Source organism: Clupea harengus, chromosome 15 (genome assembly GCF_900700415.2).
Source record: "Clupea harengus chromosome 15, Ch_v2.0.2, whole genome shotgun sequence".
Lineage (NCBI taxonomy): Eukaryota > Metazoa > Chordata > Actinopteri > Clupeiformes > Clupeidae > Clupea > Clupea harengus.
The window spans coordinates 741,522-763,743 of record NC_045166.1 but is presented as its reverse complement, the minus strand read 5'-3'; the positions used below and the strand labels follow the sequence as shown (position 1 = coordinate 763,743).

The following is a 22,222-nucleotide window of genomic DNA, read 5'->3' as shown; positions in this document are numbered from 1 at the left end:
AGGTGTGATGACAGTACAATATGTCTGTTGTCTCATCAGACTATCTTGGTTTAATTTATCACCTCAGCAAATAAATCTAGTGCAAATATCTGAAGGGTAAAATGGGTACAAGGCAACTATTAAAAATAGATGAACGCAGATGTCACGAAGTACGAGGATTCGTTTATGTACATCCCCTCCTGTTCTAGTCGAGTGAACACACTTATGTAAGCTTTGGTCACTCCGTCTGGCCCGATTTAAACAGCCAGAAAATTGGCTCTCCCTGCAAAGACACTTCTCACCCGGCACTATTATGAGACACTCGCCATCATGTTCTGAGATAAGATTATACAAACAGTTCATTTCCTATGAAGGGGGTTGGGTGCTCAAACTGACGCATGCCAAAACAGATTTTTTTCTAGTAGGGTAGTACTTCCGGGTGTGCAGTCGCTCTCGTATGGGCTGACGACTTTGCCTGCATTCTCCCTGAGTTACTTCTTAAGTTTTATCAGCGAGGATTAATACATGCAAGCAACCGTGTTTAATATAAAATGTAGCTGGTTAGTTTGTTTCATTATTCAAGTTCATTCATTGCTTTTTTGTAACGCGTCGCGTCGGCCCATGAGCGAGCGAACTTTTTAGTATGTAGGCTCATATCATAACGTCCAGATGTTGATGTTGATTGAAGCAGGCTGGTAATCCTGTGGACATCACGTAATAACTGCTCGGGATAAGCAAGCTGGGTATAAACATTATTCCGCAGCGCAAGCCTGGCCGCCATGGGTGTTTTTGTTTGTGTTGTATTTTATTCACTCTTTATGGGAGTGACTGCTCGAGGTGATGTTGGAGACCACGAACTAGGTGAGTTTGGATTAGCCGCTACGAAGTCGTTTTCATTGATTGTGAGCTAAATGACTCTAGTAACCCAGCCTATGTTAAGATGATTTTGACATTATCAAGTAAGTTGACAGCTTTGCTTTATTCCATTTCATTACGTTTAAACCTAAGAATGTACATCACATGGCTGGTAAAGTTGGAATATTAACCTGTTGCTGTGCTGCCTTTTTGTAACATTTAGCGTGTGTTCCTCCCCATCGCGTGTGCCATGGCCACTTCTTCACTGAAGAATAGACAAGAGATCTCAGTAAAATGTAGAAGAGTGACTGTCCCATTATGACCACCTGTGTCACCTCCCCAGGCACCCTTAGTTCCCTGCTGTCCGACTATGAGGTTCTGTCCATGTCGAGCCTCAAGCAACACTCGGTCCGAAAGCGAGATGTCCAGATGCACACCCATATGGAGAGGTTGCTCAGTTTCACGGCCCTGCAAAGGTTTGTCTTTTTGACCTAGATTTGAAAGTGAATTGGGCCAAGGACAGACGAAAGAAGAACATCATCACTTAACCTTGGTGTGTTGTCAAACACTCTAGGTTTCCTATGGATTTTTTTTATCAGTCTCACTTGAGCAGACTGTAGCCTACTACTTTATTTTATCGTAATTATATTTGGTGCATTTTCAAACACCATTTATTGTTTTTCCCTGTCTGCTTTTGTATTCAGGCACTTTAGGCTTTATCTGACAAGCAACACGGAGCTGTTTACTGCTGACTTCAGGGCTGTGGTTATGGATGAGAATGGGAATGAGGAACTTCTAGAAGTGCAGAGACAGAACTTCTTCACAGGGCATGTAATCGGTGAATATCATACCTGTTCTATTTTTCTACAGCTATCTGCTGATTGTGAACGCCTTCAAGCATGGGTCTTTAGGCTCGACAAGTATCAACTCAGTAGGCAGTATGACCGTATAGACATTTTTCGGAACACAGGTCTCTGGAATACGTCTTGAGGTTGACTTGTTGTTCCAACAAACTAAAAGAGAAGATGATCAGTCTTTGACTTGTGACCACTGATCATTATGTCTGAATTAGAAGCAGTTCAACAGAATATGCCTCAGTATAGTACATAAGCCAACATTTATATGGGTTACCACTTTCTGTAAATGGTGTTAATTGCTACACGCGTTAAATTGAGTGCCTAATTCTCCACAGGGGAGGAGCACTCTCGAGTCCAGGCTCACATCGATGACAACGACTTCTCTGCCCATATCCTCACCCATGATGCTGAGTACAACATAGAGGTATGTCACCTACGCCAGCCTAGCCTCTTATTTAGTCTGCTGAGTACAACATAGAGGTATGTCACCTACGTCAGCCTAGCCTCTTATTTAGTCTCTCAGGTTGACCTCTCAGGTTGACCTTCAGTGAACAGAAATGACATTGTTGTTGAAATTCCAACAAAATGTCAACAACGGTCAGGACACTGATAAGATGCAAGAGAAATATATGCTGAGGATCAAATGAAATGTCTATTGTGAAGAATAATTACAGGACTAAACCATTTTGCAATTTGGGAAGGGTTGACACATTTTCTTTTCATGGTCAGCTTGGTTTATTTTAGGGCTATTATTTGTGCGGTTTTGGTCATGTTTCTGAATTAAAGTCATTTGATTCAGTGGTTGGGAAGACATGATGATACAATCTTAAAGTTAGAATTATGGCCATGTTGTTGGAAGTTCAAATAAATCTATGAGTACATTGAAAGTCTCTCTCTCTCTCTCTCTCTCTCTCTCTCTCTCTCTCTCTCTCTATATATATATATATCTATATATATATATATATATATATATATATATATAGGTATATACAGTACCTATAGATCAGCAATTTTTTTTTTTTGGGCAGTAAATGAGTGTTTAACAGTCTGCTACTAGCTGCTAGTGTTTAACAGTCATATACAACCTGTGGTTAGGCCTTGTTTGGTTTGAGGTAGTCCTAAAAAGAATCAATAATGTCAGTTAATAAGGCAAGTATTGCTTTGTGTGCCATCACATTGACATACTCAGGGTGTTGACACCTACTAAATTGAGGTCAAAATGTTGCCCATCTGAGAGCCATTCCCAATCCATACGTGACTTCCTCTTTTATTTCCCCCTGCCTGAGTGGCCTTGCACTGGTGTGGATATCAATCAGAATATACTAATGCAAAGTCTGGAATGGAGAAGTGAAAGAAAAAGCTATCGGATTTCATCAGATGCTGTATTAAAGAAGAACAGTTTCCTGGTGCCTAGTTCCTTTCTCTGTCCTCCCTGGCTGTTTTTTTTCTTCATCCTTTCACTGAATTCTGCTTTCTTTCATCCACTCATCCACCGACTGTGTTGTCCCCTCCTTCACCACTCTCCCCCTTCAGCCCCTGTGGAGGTTCACTGCAGCGCCGGCTGATGACCGGCTGCTGGTCTACCGCTCGGAGGACATCCGCAACATTAGCCGCCTTGCCAATTCCAAAGTATGTGGCTACGTCAGCGGTAGCTCCCGCGACCTCCTTCCAGAGGGAGTACAGCTTCCCCACAGCAATGCGGATGTAGAAGAGGAGGGTGAGACTGGCCATGAATCTAAATCTGCAGCCGACTGACAGAAGGAGTTTTCCAGCAGACTGTATTTAGTTTGGGCAAGATTGCAGTATGCGTAGGGAAAAGCACAGATGAATGTTGTAGGGTCAGGGATTTTGATAATGCAGTCCTATGGCACACAGTGGTACTTGCTAATGCCCCACAATTTTCTTATTGGCTGTTGTATGGTAAGTTAAGCTTGGCACCAACACTCCCCAAGTTGCTAAACCACCACACTGTTTGATACTGTCTCAGAACACGTTAGAAAAACACGGCAGGTGCACGACCACAATGTGAACACCTGTCCTCTACTGCTGGTGGCTGACCACCGCTTCTTCAAGCACATGGGTCGTGGGGAGGAGAGCACCACCCTCAACTACCTGGTGAGAACAAACGGACACATGGACACAAGGCTGTCTTGTTCACAATCTGCCCGATTAGGACTAATCATGTCACCTGAAATGAAAGTATAGACCTGAAAAAAAAAGGTTGGGATTATGACTTCTCCTGTGTTCTCTGTTCAGATTGAACTGATCGACCGTGTTGATGACATCTATAGGAACACATCTTGGGATGAGGAGTTCAAAGGTTATGGTGTGCAAATCCATCAGGTGAGAAGGACATCCCAACCTTGGGCTTTGTCGTGCAAAACTAGATTTTAGATGAACACCTTTTCCTGCCAATATCTTCAATGTACCTTAATGTACCTCCACATCTATCATGCTAATCATTCTCACTGTTGAGGTCACTTTCATAACTGATACTTAACCTGGGCCTTTACACACACATCTTAGATTATTATCAACAATAAGCCGACCCCGGTAGCCGCGGGTGAACTCCACTTCAACATGGAAGGTAGTCCGGTTAAGGGCAAAGACGTGTGGGATGTGAAGAAACTCCTGGAGGTGAGTGTTGGGTGGAGGTTGTCAAATACATTTATTGTCTTAAGTGTCCTTTACCTTTCTGTGAGGGGAAATGAGTGGAGAGAAGTTTGAACCTTGAGGTTAGAACATCTAGACTAGAGCTACAAGCATTTTGACTGACCCAGTAGGACCCTGTCATATGACATTGCAACATTGTTGTATCACTGCTGTATTGTGTGGGGAAAAAAAGTGGGGATCCATTAATCATCTCTCATCCTCTTTCATTTCTCTCTTGTTGTCTCACTCCAGCAATTCAGCAGAGACATTGCTGACAATGCGTCCCAGGTGTGTCTGGCACATCTCTTCACCTACCAGGACTTTGACGAGGGCACCCTGGGACTGGCGTATGTGGCCCCCTCCAAACAGGGCTTCCCTGGCGGCGTGTGCTCTGATAGTGAGCCCCCCTTTCTAACTTCTCGCCTCGTGTCAGTGATACGCTTACAGGAACTGCAACTAAGTCCTGGATGTTTTTATTTTACTTAGAAGGTTAAACGTAGGATTGTCCTAACTGCTATTTCATGTGCTCTTGGTAAGGTGTCAATTGAGAGATGATGTTGATGGTCATTAATATTTCCTGGGCTTTATTTATGCTATTTCATGTGACATGACGTTACTTGACTTAACTAAACCAGCCTCATGTGTTTCAGAGTGCACTCCCTCATCAGGTGACCAGAAAGCCATATACCTAAACACTGGGCTAACTAGCACAAAGAATTATGGGAAAACTATACTGACAAAGGTAAGTTCATGAAATTCTTTCCGTACGTCTATGCTTCCCGCCGAGTCTGTAAACAGATGAGGGAAGCCACGTCTCAGCCGTGATGCATGTGATTATTCGTTCGACTTGTTTACTCTAAACATTCCTCTCCCTCCTACTCGCCTGAAGGAGGCCGACCTCGTCACCACTCACGAGCTGGGTCATAACTTTGGCGCGGTGCACGACCCGGACGACGTTCCGTACTGCGCACCCCGTGACGACCAGGGAGGGAAATACGTCATGTACCCCATCGCTGTCAGCGGGGACCACTCCAACAACAAGGTGCTCCCCCCCCCCCCCCTTGACTGCCAATGAATCCGTCAGAAGCACTGCTACCTGAATGTCATATTTATATGCAGTCATTAAGCAGATGTGTTTGTCCAAGTTCAGTATAGTCCAATTGGGGCATTTAAGGGCTTCTGCTGGCCCATACTCTTGGAACGGGGCAAGTAGGCTAGGCTTGGTTATATGAGGTTGAGGATGTTGGTCTCTTCAATGAACGATCTGCCTGTCCTCTGTACGTGTGCGCACAGCTCTTCTCCAACTGTAGCAAGATGTCCATCCTGAAGCGACTCAGGGCCAAGGCGCCCTCTTGCTTTCGTGTGCGGAACAGCAGCGTGTGTGGCAACTCGCGCGTAGAGGATGGAGAGGAGTGTGACCCCGGACTTCTGCACCTCAGCAATGACCCCTGTTGCACTGCTAACTGCAAACTCCGGCCTGGGAAACAGTGCAGGTACTTTAAGCTTTAGTTGCAATGATGCATAGAGAGCTTCACAGACACCACCATGTGGGACATTCCATTCTTATACTCACTCTCTCTCTCTCTCTCTCACTCTCTTCCTTTCTCTCTGTCTCTCTCTCTTTCTTTCTTTCTTTCTCTCTGTAACCCTCTCTCTCCCTCTCTGTCTCTCCCCCTCAGTGATCGTAACAGTGCCTGCTGTAAAGACTGCGTGTACGAGAGAAAGGGGAAGGCCTGTCAGGAGCCCATCAATGCCACCTGTAAGGGGATGTCTTACTGCACAGGTAAGGGCCTCCCACCGTCGCCCTGCAGACACAGACAGCATGCAGTCCCAATCCCAGGTTCACTATGTACGCGGGCCGTTTTCACCCTCCACAGACAGCATGTAGTCCCAATCCCAGGTTCACTATGTACACGGGCCGTTTTCACCCTCCAATCTACATCATGTAGTCCCAATCCCAGGTTCACTATGTACGCGGGCCGTTTTCACCCTCCAATCTACAGCTGGGGTTTAGTCCTGACCTTGGCACTTGTAGTGGGCTCACACACAATGTGGTTTGTCGGTAAGACGGATCAATACCATCAGGCGATGCAGTATCATAACTGATAACGTGATCAATACCATCAGTCGATGCAGTATCATAACTGATAACGGATCAATACCATCAGTCGATGCAGTATCATAACTGATAACTTGTCTGGTTCCTTTGGATTGGGCCCCTAAGGGAACGACAGTGGGTGTCCGCCTCCAGAGAACGCTCCAGACGAGACGGTGTGCGTGGACAACGGCCAGTGTCGGAGCGGAGACTGCATCCCCTTCTGTGTGGCCTTCGCCAGGCTGGAGCCCTGTGCCTGCAATGGTATGCCTCTCTGACAATAGCATTAGATCATGACTGGGAGGAATCCGTAAATTGTTTTTTCCTATCCTTTTGGGTTATTTAGTAGATCTCGAGAACAACTCTCTTTTGTATTAAAGCCCACACACACTCAACGTTCTCATTATGCTGCTATTGTGGGGTCAGATCTCATCCACTGACCTTTACTCCAGAATATCACTCAGTTCTGTATCATTGTTACTCACTGTCTCCACCTCTTCCTCCCACTCTGTCAGAGACGAAGAGCTCCTGTAAGGTGTGCTGCCGGATTAGGAATGGGCTGTGCACCCCCTACCGCGATCAGAAGAGCCATTTCCTGTTTCTGCGCAAAGGCAAACCCTGCACCGTAGGCTTCTGCGATGGGAACGTGAGTGACTTAGCTGCACTGGATTACACGTGTGAGATCTGCTCTGGTTTTCCTCACTGATAAACTGAGAGAAGAGGTTTGCCAAACGCCTCTCCTCAGAAGACGTACTTGGCAGGTCTTACAGCATTTCACGGGGAGGCTGTCAAGAAAGGTATTTTGTGCATGTTGATTGAAATGTCGTTTGTTGTTTTCCAGGGGAAATGCATGAAGCAGGTGCAGGATGTCATTGAGAGACTGTGGGATTTCATCGAAAAATTGGACATCAACACATTTGGTGGGTTTTTTGTTTAAATGGAAAATCTCACATTCAGACCTACTTGTTCAATGTTTTAACTTTTTACTAATTCAAATCATGCACACAAGCTGTACTAAAACTTGTTTTGTTTTTATTATGTAACTCTCTGAGCCAGGAACTTCCTTCTCTGGGATTAATGCAGTATTGTATATCATCAAGATCAAAAGAGATTGAATTATTTAATTGAATTATTGGCACCTCTGGTAATGATGACTAAAAAGAGTAAAAATAAATAAATCACCTTTTGGTGAATAAGCTTAGTCTCACGATAATAAAATGAGAAAAATCCAGATTTTGATTTAAGGTGTTTCATGGCCTCCATTTCATGTACCCTAACGATGTTTCCGAGGGATTTCTTTTGCCTCTCACCACCTTCCTCGTTGTGCGTGGGGGGCAAAAGAATCTTTGGTCCTCTTCCAAGCAAGTTTGTAACAGTTCCAGTTCATTTCAACTTTTTAATAATTGTCTTAACGGTAGATATGGGCATTTTAGGGGGAGTAGCTATTTCTTCCTAGTTGATGAAGGTCAGCAGACTTTTCCCTTTTGATTTGTGCGTTCTCTTATCTTTCTCATGTGGAAAAAGATTGGGGTATTTGGCCTCTGTGTCATCTCATATTTATACCACAGTGAAACTGGAAGTCATGGATTACTGCTTGAAAGTTTCTAAACACTCTTGACTCTCAACTTAAAAAGTCAAATATAAATGTTACACTTTTGTTTGTAAGAAATTCTAGGGGTGCCGATAATGGTGGCACATGTCATTTTGTTAAAAATAATTATTTGTTGATGAGGTATTTTTTTTTTCTCCAAATAAATTGACTTAAAAGGTTGGATTTTCCCCATTTTTTCAGACAGACTAAGCTAATCTTTACCAATTGTGGAGGGGACTGTATGTAGATATCATAGTATCATGTAACAGTCTCATACCAGACTAGACCTCAAGTGGCTTATTAACAAGGCCCGGGACCCCCACCTGACGTGGACACTTATCCCGCCCCCACACCTCAAGCCTGTGTTATGTTAACACACACTACATTGCACACTGCACATTGCACATCCACTTTTGCACTCCTGCCCTGCTTTTTGTATTGTAGTACTTATTGTGTTTGTGTAGTACTTATTGTGTTTGTATGTTTTATGTTCACTGTATGCACCTATACACCAGAACAAATTCCAGGTAAGTGTAAACCTACTTGGCAATAAATACTATTCTGATTCTGATTCCTTTTTTCTGTCTGTAGGGAAGTTCCTGGCAGACAACATTGTGGGTTCAGTGATCGCTTTCTCCCTGCTCATCTGGATCCCTCTCAGTATTCTGGTGCACTGTGTGGTGAGTCCTGAACATCGGCTCCATCTGTGACCCGTTACAGTGAGCTCACTCCAGATCTGTGACCCGTTACAGTGAGCTCACTCCACACCTGTGACCCGTTACAGTGAGCTCACTCCAGATCTGTGACCCGTTACAGTGAGCTCACTCCAGATCTGTGACCCGTTACAGTGAGCTCACTCCAGATCTGTGACCCGTTACAGTGAGCTCACTCCAGATCTGTGACCCGTTACAGTGAGCTCACTCCAGATCTGTGACCCGTTACAGTGAGCTCACTCCACATCTGTGACCCGTTACAGTGAGCTCACTCCACATCTGTGACCCGTTACAGTGAGCTCACTCCAGATCTGTGACCCGTTACAGTGAGCTCACTCCACATCTGTGACCCGTTACAGTGAGCTCACTCCAGATCTGTGACCCGTTACAGTGAGCTCACTCCAGATCTGTGAACCGTTACAGTGAGCTCACTCCAGATCTGTGACCCGTTACAGTGAGCTCACTCCAGGACTTAAAATACATTGTAATATTTATTCACTGAGACGAAACGTTAGTTTGTAATTAGATTGATTAGTTAAATAGTACTTACCATCTTGAAACACAGTTCATGTATCACAGGTCTTAAGCTCTTGGCCTAAGCTCTGGTCTGTGTTGTTTCACTTCCAGGACAGGAAACTAGACCAGCAGTATGAGCTGAAGACCAAGTCTCTGTTTTACCCCAGTGTAAGTGCCAAGTCTCTGTTTTACCCCAGTGTAATAATCACTCTGCACCTTGAAATGTCCCATTTGACCAAAGATTTGAGCACATACTATAAGGTCAATGGGCAGTGGGTGTTCAGCAGGTCCTTATACATCTCTGTGCGCTCTCTGTCTTTTCTATCAGAATGCTGAGATTCTGAGCAGTCTGGATTCTGCCTCCTTGCACATCTTCAAGCCTCCTCCCACCTTCCTGTCCGCCGCCGCCCCCCGCTTCCAGGCCTCAGGGCCCCTGCAGACCAGCACCCCCCCGGCCCTGAACCCGACCCCCGTCCTGGGCCCGTTTATCCCCGCGCCCGAGACTCCCCGCATGGCCACCATCCAGGAGGACCCCAGCTACGACTCGCCGCTGGACGAGCAGGTCCTGGAGGAGGACTTCTCCTCCGGAAGCACGGCGGCGCGCTCCTTCGAGGACCTGACCCGGGGCTCTCCCGCCAGTGCTGTGCGCAGCGACAAAGCCAAATCATTCCGGCTGCAGAGACAAGCACGCCTCAACAGCAAAGAGACAGTATGCTAACTGGATAGAGAGAGAGAGAGAGAGAGAGAGAGAGAGAGAGAGAGAAAGAGGGAGCGATGGAGAGAAAGAGAGGTAGAAAGAAACAGCTGAGCTCCAAACTCAAAAGTACAAGTTAACTGCAACAGCCACAAGTAGAGACAGAGACAGCGACAGCGACAGCTTAACTCTGAACAAGGTACATATTGTAGTGGAACAAGCGGGACTTGTGTCATAATGACATTAGGGCATAATACATACATTTGCTTAACAATTTACTTTGCCAGTCAGGCAATTCCAGCAGAATAGACATTTCATTTTTACTTAAATTAGAAACAGAGACACATTTGGAATCATTTCTACTCCCATGTTGGAGATTATGTATTTAGTTACGTACTTTGAATTTTGAAACGTCAGCATATACTTTTACGTGTCTGAAAATGCTGGTATTGCCAAATAGGCTGTCTTGTAAAGCCACTCTGCTAAAGAAGGCCTTCAAGCACTGAGAAATGACACCGTATGAACCACTTTACAAGCACTGATACGCGCTCTGCAAAAATAACTGAGGGAATTTTATATTTTTTATATATATATTTGTTAAAGACTGAATAATGGTTAAATGCTGTGTGTGAATTGCTGCTGCATTGAGTAGGTTGACTTTTGCTTAAACACCAAAGCCATCACGAGAAATGAAAAACCCCAGAAGCTGGCTCTACATAGGGCTGTTTTAAACCGGTTTACAAGGACAGGTTACATGGAATATTACTGGTAACTCATTCTTGAAATAATAGTGTGTACACTGTTCCTACAATCCTGAACTTCTCAAAGTGGACACAAGGGTTACTGTATCAAAGTGTAGGTACTTCTGTTGTTCATTTTCATCTTAATTAGTATCTAATGTTAGTTCAGCATCGTCCAAAAATGATGGGTGTCTGTAGATATCAGTTCAAGCGAAGCCAAGTAACCTTCATCCAATTGATTCAATATTCCAGTTGGTTTCAGTGTAGTTTGCCTTATCATGATAATCAAGGTGACATCAACCTGTTTACGGTCATGTTCGTTAAATGTAGAGATGCAAGAACCCCCAATACAGTTTCTGAAGATATACAGGTTCCTTTGATACAGTTTCTGAAGATATACAGGTTCCTTTGATAGTTTCTGAAGATATACAGGTTCCTTTGTAGTTTTCTCAGAAGGTTTTAGGTATGTATTGATGGTGAGAAAAGACATTGACAACAGACACCCATTGCCATTTTCCATCAGAGCAGTAGAATATACAGCATTTACATTTTTGTAAAAATTACTAGTTTTTTTAAAGAAATCAGGGACATGTCAAAACCTAGCATCAGGACAGGCTAAAGCATAATATACAGATATGACTTCAGGTATGAGTGCATTTTTAAGAATGTTACAATTTGTTTACTATACTATATGAAAACACAAGTCATTACTCTTCACAAAGATGTTTTGCACTTCAAATGCTGCATTTTTTCCTTGAGGTTTCTGTTCAAAGTACCTTATTTGTAAACGTATAGATCGAGATCACAATATGCTTTAATTGTCCCCATGTGGAAACTTGTTTTGGGCTCCGCGCTGCCATATAACAATATTAATACGGGTGTATTTTGAAAGAGACAATCACATTGCAACAAATCAAATGATTTGGACATTTATACCTTTCTATTAAAGACAAAGTGGCATTGACAGGTCAAAAAATGGTCAAAGAAGGGCTAGACACATTTTGCAGGGTTATAAGTGCCTTATTAGAAACAACCCTATTGTCTGTGTACACTGCAGTTTTATAATAGTTCCCAACACTTCAGGGGATCTGATGGTGAACCCTCACTGGTATTATTCTCAATAGCTGATTCAGTTGTTCAGACACCCCTGGTTTTGTAGGTTATTTCTGCAAAGGCTTTCACCGTTGCAAGTCTGTGACAAGTAATGAACATGTTTACATTCATGTGTTTCATATAACAGGTATGTGAATGTAGGAATAGACCACTTGTTAACTCCTAATTAGTCTCATTAGCAAAGCTGTTGAGAACCTTTAGTGGGGTCATATTTTTCCAATTGGTTCCTTTCAAAACACACTCGTCACCAGCCGTTGAAGTGTTAGATACAGTGTTATGTGTGTGCACTGCCAGTAGATGTTCTTATAGCATCCGTGTGACTTTTCCAATAAACATGAATAACTCATTTCCTTTGGCTCACTGTGTGATGATGACGCAATAATAAATCCACCCGAATCCAAAAAAACGTGGAAATATTTATTACACCAAAATAATCAATCATTTCACAATTTCAGTGTTTGAAAACCTACACAATACAAAACAAATTTGAGTTGGAATGATTTCCAGTTCATATGGCCAGGCCATGTGTTCAGAGCACTCGTGTATCATCAGCTTATGTACTACATGCGCCTCTTAAGAGGACTCAATCATATTAACATCACCACAGAGACTGCTTGGGCCCTATGCTTCCTTCAAGCTCAATAAGCTGGACATAAATGGCCACAGATACACGCTGAAATAAAAGCAATAATCATCCTCTTGTACACCTACCATGATCTTTTACCATCAATTACCACAAAGTTCCCGCGCTAGATGGGGTCAGCTGGTCCTTGGGTCTGTGTGTGTGTGTGTGTGTGTGTGTGTGTGTGTGTGTGTGTGTGTGTGTGTGTGTGTGTGTGTGTGTGTGTGTGTGTGTGTGTGTGTGTGTGTGTGTGTGTGTGTGTGTGTGTGTGTGTGTGTGTGTGTGTGTGTGTGTGTCTGTCTGTCTGTCTGTCTGTCTGTCTGTCTGTCTGTCTGTCTGTCTGTCTGTCTGTCTGTCTGTCTGTCTGTCTGTCTGTCTGTCTGTCTGTCTGTCTGTCTGTCTGTCTGTCTGTCTGTCTGTCTGTCTGTCTATGTGTCTATGTGTCTATGTGTCTATGTGTCTGTCTGTCTATGTGTCTGTCTGTGTCTATGTGTCTGTCTGTGTCTATGTGTCTGTCTGTCTGTCTGTCTGTCTGTCTATGTGTCTGTCTATGTGTCTGTCTGTCTGTCTATGTGTCTGTCTGTCTGTCTGTGTGTGTGTGTGTGTCTGTCTGTCTGTGTGTCCGTTCACATCGTTGGGTTCATGGCATCGTAGAGCCTTTGGACGGCCAGCTCCACCATCTCCTTGATGGACTCGTCGTCTGCACTGCCCTCCTCGTAATCCACCGTCTGCAGGCATGTTTGAGTGTGTTTGGGGAAGAGATGCATTATGAGACAATGGCAGGAAGATTTGTTTGTTCACACACAGGTACAGGTACAGGTACACACACTAACCCTAGCCAAAGCTAGCAAGATCCTCGCACACATGCACACACATCCCTGCATACACAAAACAAGAGAAACTACCACATTCAGAGACATTTACATTTAGTCATTTAGCAGACGCTTTTGTCCAAAGCGATGTACAAGGGAGAGAATATTCAAGCTACGAGCAATAGAACCTGGTGTAACAATAAATAAATACTACTTTACATAAGAAATATAACAAAATGAAATAAAAAAAGAGAGAAAGAAGTGCAGAAATGTAACTGCAAGTTACTAGTCGAAGTGCCAGTTAGGACGGGAAGTGCTCTCTGAAGAGTTGGGTCTTCAAAAGCTTCTTAAAGGTAGAGAGGGACACCCCTGCTCTGGTAGTGCTGGGTAGTTCATTCCACCAACGTGGAACTACAAATGAGAATAGTCTGGACTGCCGTACTTGCACAGACGGCAGTGCCAGACGATGCTCACTAGAAGAGCGCAGCATCCTGGGTGTAACATTTGCCCTTACAAGAGCATTTAGGTAGGTGGGAGCAGAACCATCAAGCACTCTGTAGGCAAGCATAAGTGACTTGAACTTAATGCGAGCAGCTACAGGCAGCCACCGGAGGTCAATAAGAAGCGGGGTGACGTGTGCCCTCTTCGGTTGGTTGAACACCAGACGCGCCGCCGCGTTCTGGATCTGGAGACATACTATACAGACAACTGGGAGATGTTCAGGCTGGCATTTAATCTCAGGTGATTGGTTAAGCACCTGTGAGCATATCCTGTGAACACACACATACATTTGTAGGAACACGTGAAAAAAACCTTACCCGAGTCTCCAGACTAATATAGGCCGTCTTTCCATCAACAGTCACTGATAAGTTCTTTGGATCCTTGAAGTCCACACAGTCTTCTCCAAACATGTCCCTGAGGGAAACACATTGGAAAATGACATCAGATTCCCTCTCAGTTGCATCATGGGTGTACAGGCCTGCTTTTAACCAACAGCATTTATATTACAAAAGAGAATGGCAATAAAAATCACCCAGAGCAGTTTCTGGCATCGTGATTTCACTTTTGTGACATCTGTTGTTGATGTATGCTTATTAAATGCTCAAATATGATCATGAGTTATCAATTCATTTTAAGCCAGAACTATTGAACCATTTAACTCTTTTAGAAATGAAATAAATCATCAACCAATCAATGGCATCAATATGTTTATCCACCTATCCATTTAGTAAATAAAAGGATCCATTATGCTTTTCCAGTTTTTCCCCTTTCCTTTAGTGTTATAACGTGTTTTTTGTGCATGTTAACAGTCTGCAAAGTTACAAAGGCCAAAGTACAGGCCAGAGGGAGTAACTCTCTCCCGTCGCAGACACACATTTCTCTGCTGCCTGAAACTCCTTGCTGAAATTCCAGCCCTTGTTCTTTGTCACAAGATGATGTTTCAGACAGAGGGTAAATAGAGATGTACCGTATGAGAAAAACCATGTGTATGCATGTCAATTAGGAACACTGAAAATGAGCATAACAGGTCCTTTTAACAAACACTTAAGGTACTAAACCCGGTCCTAGAAAATCATGTTGTTAGTGTAGATTGCCGCTTACTGGAACATAATCTCCAGCCTCCTCTGGTATTCTTCCACGTCCACAGCCTCTGGTTTGCTCTCCATCACTGTATTTGATTGACACATATTATTAGGGGACGTTTGCCAAAATGATCCACGATGCTTGTAGGATAGGAGAGTACGAGTTCATACGTCTGAAGTTTAGGGCAGTTACAGCACCGTCTTTGAAAAGGCAGTCAACAAGTAGCAGCTAGCAGTGGAGTGGCTTAAATGATTAATTACGACTCATTTTAGATTTCTGTATCTTATTAAAATAATCAACACTGACCTTTCTGTGCTTTGGGGTTGGACTGCACCTCCAGCACTACTGTGGTCACCGCATCAGCATACATGTCATTCAGAGGATTGGCCACCCACTGTGGGACAAGACAGATGGGAAATGAAGCTTACGGTGTCTGGGTGTAGCCTGCAGGGTTGTTAGAGAACATCGAAACCTTGCTCACCTCGAGCGTCACCATGCCAGCCTCATGCAACAGTGTGATGTTCTTGAAGATTTTGAGCGTGGTCTTCTCGATCTTCTCGGTCTTCTCAGACGCCTCGACCTCCTCCACATCTCCTAAAACACACCCACGGGCACACACACATAATGTGACATCTGCATTCACACCATTCAGGAGAACGACCTTGACCATGACCTTGAATAGCCCTTGACCTCCGTCATGTTAACGTTGGCATCACATGTTTTCTCCCGACTTTAAACATCACACTACTATTGGTGTGACCTCATGTCTATGGTCCTCTGCTGCTGCAGCTGCTTCCTACTCTGTGTGCGGTGTGTCTGGTGTGAAAGTACCTGCCAGGTGGCGCAGCTGGTTGACCAGGAGAGAGTAGGGGCCGGTGAAGGGGATGGCCTGGGTCTGTTTGACCGTGCTCATCGCCAGCTCTGTGTAGTCTGGGGAGATAGAATGAAGCACACACCAAGTTTCAGTTATTTCTTTTCCATCAGTGGCCATGGCCACTGCATCAATGCTCCAAGTCAAATGTGCACGCCTTAAACACACACACACACACACACACACACACACACACACACACACACACACACACACACACACACACACACACACACACAGGAACTCACTGGACAGGTCTGATGGGGCGAGGATGTGGTAGCTGAAGTTGCGTTTCACCAGAATGCCAGACACACGTTGGCCCTGTGCACACTTCTTATCAGCAAGGCACCCCATCACCTGTGGAGTGAGCGAGCATGAAGACAGAAAACATGAGCACACACACACACACACACAGAGACACACACACACACAGAGACACACACACACAGACACACACACACACACACACACACAGAGACACACACACACACACACAAACTCAGTATCTCACAAGCACACAATTACACACGTACAGACCCACAAAGACAAACCAGACCTGAAGTCAGCATAGCCACACACACACACACACAAATTCTTGGCGGTTGCCATTCATTCCATTCTATCTTACAATGAGAAAAGTGAAACGTAAATAAGAATGAAATCAACAGTTTGACCGTGTCCTTCACCTTGGCCAGTTTCTCCCCCCTGAAGTTCAGCGTGACTGCCTCTGTGTTGCGAGGGTTGTGGACCTCGATGTGGACCTCGTCGTTATCTTCATACTCTCTGATCAGAGCTGCTTTCAGACGAGCCATCTCATTCTGCTCCCCGTGGACCAGGATCTGAACACACACACACACACACACACACACACACACACACACACACACACACACACACACACACACACACACACACACACACACACACACACACACACACACACACACACACACACACACACACACACACACAAACGGTCAGGCAGAGCAGACTCCTTAAAAAGGCCAAAAACCTTTCAAAGCTGACCTCAAGCAGGTGTTTACCCTGTTGTTAACAACAAAGAAATGACTTGACTACATAACCTTCTGTAGGCTCCCAGCACTTCAACATATTCAGAGACCAAACCTTACCACGTGTGGTGGTTTGAGGGCCCGGATGAACTCGCTGGTCTGCTGATAGTCCGTGTGAGCGGAGAAGGAGATGTAGTCCGTGGACATCTTCAGCTGGAGCTTCTGTCCGGACATGGTGGTGATCTCCTCCGGCTCCGACATGATGTGCTATAGGGGCCACAGTCACAGGAAAGGTCACATTTGTTTCATTTTCATCTGATCTTAAGAAAACACTAAAGGAACTGAGTCGGTTGAGATGTAAACGTCATGATGTAACATGAAGAACACAAGCTGCACATAAAGGTTATCCGACACCCTGTCCCCCTATGTAACCTGTGCCCCCCCTGGTGGTACTGCATAAGCGCTACGGTACCTTCGCCAGCGTTCCCTCCACACAGTAGCCAGCTATGATGACCCCGTTCCTCTTGTCCGTGCACCAGCTCTCAAACAGCTCCCTGGAGAGGCCACTCTGCATCATACCGGGGGAGGCCATCACCACACTGGGCCCGATGTCATCAAAGTGGTCCATACTCTACAGAGAAAAACGTAAAGAAAAATAATATAGGAATATGCGTGATACATCAATTCAATCTGATGCACATTGTCTGTTGTGAGCTCTTGTAAAGAGTGGGTTGAACAACAAGGTATAGATACAGACATGTTTAGATTCAAATATGCCATCCAAACCTAGGCCTACACTTACTTTCAGGTTGCTGATGTGTTTGAAGACAAAGGGGTTGTTAATGTTGATGGCCTTGCGGATCTTGTCGTTCATGGCGTTGACGTAGGTCTGGTAAACAGCCATGCACTTCTTGGCCAGGGACGAGGCGTAGTAGATGGGGATGTCGTGCAGCTCCGGATGGTTCTGCCAATACTCATCTTTGGGCAGACAGATAAGGGCTTCAGCTGGGTTCTGTCTCTCAGGTAGCTCCCCACACAGTTCAGGCAGTTATCAAGGCTAATGTCAATCTATCAAGTACATTAGCTGAATTCTTTACAGTTACCTGTTTTAGATTTATCTAGTGACTGACAAACTCCATATGCATGTATATATACACACACACACACAAATTCATGACGATAAACAAGTGCAGACACATAATGTGCCTCATCACCATTAAAACGAAGAAAAAACTAGAGTTGGCTTGGCATGACGATTCTCACCCAGAATGAGCAGAAGCTCCTGGGCTCGACCCAAGGCAAAGACAGGGATGAGGCAACGGCCTTCTCTGTTGACGATGTCATGGACCGTGTTGCAGAAGCGGGCCTCCCTCTCCTCCCTCTTCTCATGAATGTGTGTGCCATATGTGGACTCCTAAAGTGAGTGACAACCAAATCATTACTGTGATGGGCTGCAGCATTAATAATTAATGTGCATTTAAGGCATAAATACTGGGGAAAAAGAGGACACCAGTGGCAGAAAAAAAAGATTAGTACTTTAAAATGTATTTCAACAACTTACAGATCAAACAATAGTCTGAAGACTTACTGTAATGAGAATGTCAGGCTTTACGCTGGGAATCTCAGCGGCCATGAGATGCCGATCCTCCTGACGAGAGAAATCCCCTGTGTACAGTATCTGAGGAGAGAGACAAGGACAGTCAGTGCAAGAGAGACTGATATAAAGGCATATCTATGACGTAAAAAAAGACCTACTGTCAACACACAATGTTTTCTTCTAATTGTTATTAATAATTCAATTCAGTCTTCTGTACCTATATTTTGTGTGTGTGTAGTCAAGACTATATTTGTAATCTACGCCCATCTTGAACATCTATGGTAACATTTACATATATTCTACGGAAATAAAGTGTGAATGAAAATCTAGGAATGTTTCAACTATGGGTTCTTGTGATTATGCAAAAAAAAGTGTCATACAATCTAGAGGAGATTTTCCACTTCTCCCCGTAATAGACAGCTGTCAGTAACAACACGCACCTTCACACCAGCAATCTCAATCATGAACATGGCGGCTCCCAGGACGTGTCCTGCGTGGTAGCACCAGAACTTAATGCCAGCCACTTCTTTCACCTCATGGAAGTTGATCGTCTCAATCTTATCCATGCTCTCCTCCAGGTCAGTCTCCGTATAGAGCATGTCATCAGCAGAGATATTGCTGCAGAATGTTGAGAGGAAACAGGTCAGGATCAGTTAAGTGCACAGAATAGAGACACAAGCCATTTGCAAGCACGTATACAGCAACACTAACCCGTGCTGAAATGGTGTAATGCTAAACGTGTCAGTCACTGAGCAAAAAGAGTTTGTCTCTGAACGAACGTACGTCAGAAAGTTTATTTTTTATTCCTCATTTTATCACACAATAGGTTAAGAGTAATTATGTATAATATACAACACTGTTCTGCATGTACCTGACTTTGACATAATCTGACAGCAGCCAGCGATAAATGGCTTTGGTTGCATGGGTCATGAAGGTCCGTCCTTTGAAACTTGTCTTCTGTAAGAACCAGGGCAAAGCTCCACAGTGGTCCAAGTGAAAACTGTGGAGAAACAAATATCGTGAGTCAAAACATTAGGGTGGACAACTCCACTTCCATGTGTATCTTTCACTCGCGTACACTTACTGACTGATGAGAAGCAAATCGATCTCGGCTGGATCAATCAAATCAATATACGGGAGGGCATCCATGCCTTCCAAACCAGGGTGGATGCCACAATCCAGCTGCCAGAGTAAAGGGCGTATGAATTAATTTCGGGTACTGAAAACTAACGATAAGATAACAACTGCAAACATATTTATTTAGATCCTACCATAATCTTTCGTCCCTTGAATTCCAAGATAATACATGATCTGCCGACTTCTTGACCGGCCCCACTGTAAACAAAACAAGTCACGTTAACATTATGGTTGTTCCCTCACTGACGAGGGAAATTTCTATCCAAGAGACAGACTTTTAAATATAACCATAATTGAAATAGGTAGTTAGGATATGTGACATGCTAATGATAACTAGCTAGCCAGCAAGGCTCAATCAAAGGTGAATCAATGAATAGGACATTACAGAGGTCTTATAAGGAGCTGGTCGCTCTCCTCTGCAGGCACCGTGACATCGGCTTTGCGTTTTGCTGCCATGCTTGCAATTAGATGAAAACTCCCTCTTTCATAAACGTTTGATAATACTACTCATGAGATCTATACACTCTCAAAACAAATTTCGAGCGGCATGATGCTCTCATAGACAGGATACTGCGATAACGAGCAACAACTTCCGGATCCTCGACTAAAAAGTACGTGTGAAACTAAGGCTACCGCAATAGTTCCACTAGAAGAAGAGCTCGGATTCAGCATTAGGGAACCCTATTGGCGCATACGTTGTTCATTCATTCGTTTGTTTTTTTTTTTTTCTTTTCGTTTCGCTCAAATTGTTTTTTTCAAGGCCTAATTTGGAAATTCTGGAATGAACCGCTGCGGTCATGCTAAATGTTAGCGCCACTGTAACACCTGGTGGCGCTACAACACTCTTAAAAATACAAGATTGGATCTCTTCCATTTTCCCACTATTATTTTACACAAGTAGCATTTTATTCCACTTTTGGTTTTCTCTGTCTCATTCACTATGTTTATATGCCACACATAGTCCTATGTTATTGTGCATTTGCTAGCAGAAATACATATGGGGCTCATATCAGGCTCATTGGGATGGCCAGTTTTGTAGACAAGACATATTATGGTTTCAAAGAGGTCTTATCACCTAGCAGAATGCATTACAGAGTGGCACAGAGTTGCACTTAACCAAAAACTAAAAAAGCACAGAACAAATCTACATGGAGTTTACCAGGCCTTGGGTTTATTTGGAAAATAATATGAACTTACTAAGGACATGGATGTTCTGAAGTAATCAAGCATTCTAGGGTAGGTCGCGTGTAGTGAGTCACTGGTACAAATTACAAATTCTATGTATTCACCTACTTCTGAGTGTGGAGTGAACTATATGAGGAGCACTAGATACACTACCTTGTCAGGTTGATGATGTGCTCTTGTTTGACCCAGGAGGCAGTCCCATCACTAGACCCACCTCTCTATCAACAGTCCAACGGAAGTTAAATGAACGAGACTGACACAAGTTTGTATGCATGTGTTTTAATGCTAAGAATAAGAAATGGACTGAAATAAATGGAATAAAAATGGAATGACATACAAACACCACTGAGTCACAGGAGTCACAGATGATTATATTTTAATTTCTTTTACCTGCTAAAATAGATGTCTGAGAGCCATATAGGGTCCAAACATCAGCGGGAAAACTAAGTGACACACAAGACACCTATCCCTTTAACATAAATGCAGCATTTAATTAGTTTGAAATTCATTTGAAATATACCGTTTAAAAGGCTGCTCACTAAATGTAAATGATAATTAGTTTAGGAATGACATACACATTTCCTAATGCCCCTGGTGCTGAATGTAGGAAGGCTCATTTCATAAGCAGGTCCAATCAAATAATTTGATTTAAAATTATTAAGCCGACATACAATACTCCTGATGACATGATATTTCCCTGTCTATACACACAGTCAGTTGATAAGATTGGTGTCTGAAAACAGACTGCCTGTGATTTGGAAACACTCTGTTTATTTTGGGGGCAGCAGTGCCAGGCCAGGGTATGTAATGTATCCGTAAATGGATGAGAGCATGCCACCTGATACTCCATAATGTGTAATTAGAGACTGGCTGAAAGACAGTAGAGAGACAGATAGACCTGCCACACACTACCAGAAACTGGCTGAAAGACAGTAGAGAGACAGATAGACCTGCCACACACTACCAGAAACTGAATGAAAGACAGTAGAGAGACAGATAGACCTGCCACACACTACCGAAAAGTTCCTCTTATTTGTACAGAAAGGGAGAAAATGCTTGAATGTATACACCAAACCTTTCAAATGAATACTGTTTGTCACTGAAGTTTCCGGATCCTTTGATTACATCTGTCCAAATTACATTTACATCACAGAGCGATGGTGGTGTTAATAGAAAGAAAACAGCAAATAAAAGAAATATGCTGCAAGCTTTAGTGTGAGCACTGCCATTTACTGCAATAACCGGCATCAACATTCAAACACTATGAACAGTCTGTGGAACGAAGTCAATACTGTTCTTGCCTTTTAAACAAATTGTTGTAATAAACCTGAAAGCATGTTATATATAATACACTGTTATTCATTTTTGGAATAATTTCTATGATTGGGTTACAGTTGGGTTCCAATTACCTCCCATTAAAAATGAACTCCCATCAAAAATTCTTCATCAAATCAATATGACAAATATGGTTTATTGTGTTCTCACAAAAGAAAATGCAGAGTTCATTAATCTACTTGTAAGATCTGGTTTAGGCATAAAACTCTTCCAGTGTCTCTGCGGTCCATCAGAGGGCTGTAGCTGTAGCTGTGGCCCCATCTG

At 43.7% G+C, this 22,222-nt stretch overlaps 2 protein-coding genes across 2 annotated transcripts; one reads left to right on the top strand and one right to left on the bottom strand.

The window, feature by feature from the left end:
* The first annotated feature begins 1 nt into the window (after position 1).
* adam17b (ADAM metallopeptidase domain 17b) lies at positions 2-12,152 on the top strand. The gene is made up of 19 exons (XM_012823913.3): positions 2-840; positions 1,178-1,310; positions 1,539-1,672; positions 2,027-2,115; positions 3,225-3,408; positions 3,679-3,806; positions 3,948-4,034; positions 4,218-4,328; positions 4,596-4,740; positions 4,994-5,085; positions 5,233-5,385; positions 5,637-5,836; positions 6,023-6,126; positions 6,568-6,702; positions 6,954-7,084; positions 7,280-7,358; positions 8,621-8,709; positions 9,370-9,426; positions 9,587-12,152. Exons 1-19 carry the CDS (start codon positions 759-761, stop codon positions 9,974-9,976), a joined length of 2,523 nt encoding a protein of 840 aa, XP_012679367.2. The 5' UTR covers positions 2-758; the 3' UTR covers positions 9,977-12,152.
* Positions 12,153-13,044: 892 nt separating this feature from the next.
* cpsf3 (cleavage and polyadenylation specific factor 3) lies at positions 13,045-20,040 on the bottom strand. The gene is made up of 18 exons (XM_012823915.3): positions 19,824-20,040; positions 19,573-19,636; positions 19,386-19,483; positions 19,173-19,301; positions 18,742-18,919; positions 18,293-18,382; positions 17,968-18,118; positions 17,507-17,682; positions 17,177-17,335; positions 16,825-16,971; positions 16,381-16,533; positions 15,943-16,051; positions 15,655-15,753; positions 15,305-15,417; positions 15,130-15,217; positions 14,842-14,908; positions 14,058-14,154; positions 13,045-13,155 (listed from the first exon to the last, which is right to left on the bottom strand). The coding sequence occupies exons 1-18, from the start codon at positions 19,892-19,894 to the stop codon at positions 13,054-13,056; spliced, it is 2,091 nt and encodes a 696-aa protein (XP_012679369.1). The 5' UTR covers positions 19,895-20,040; the 3' UTR covers positions 13,045-13,053.
* Between the last annotated feature and the right edge of the window lie 2,182 nt (positions 20,041-22,222).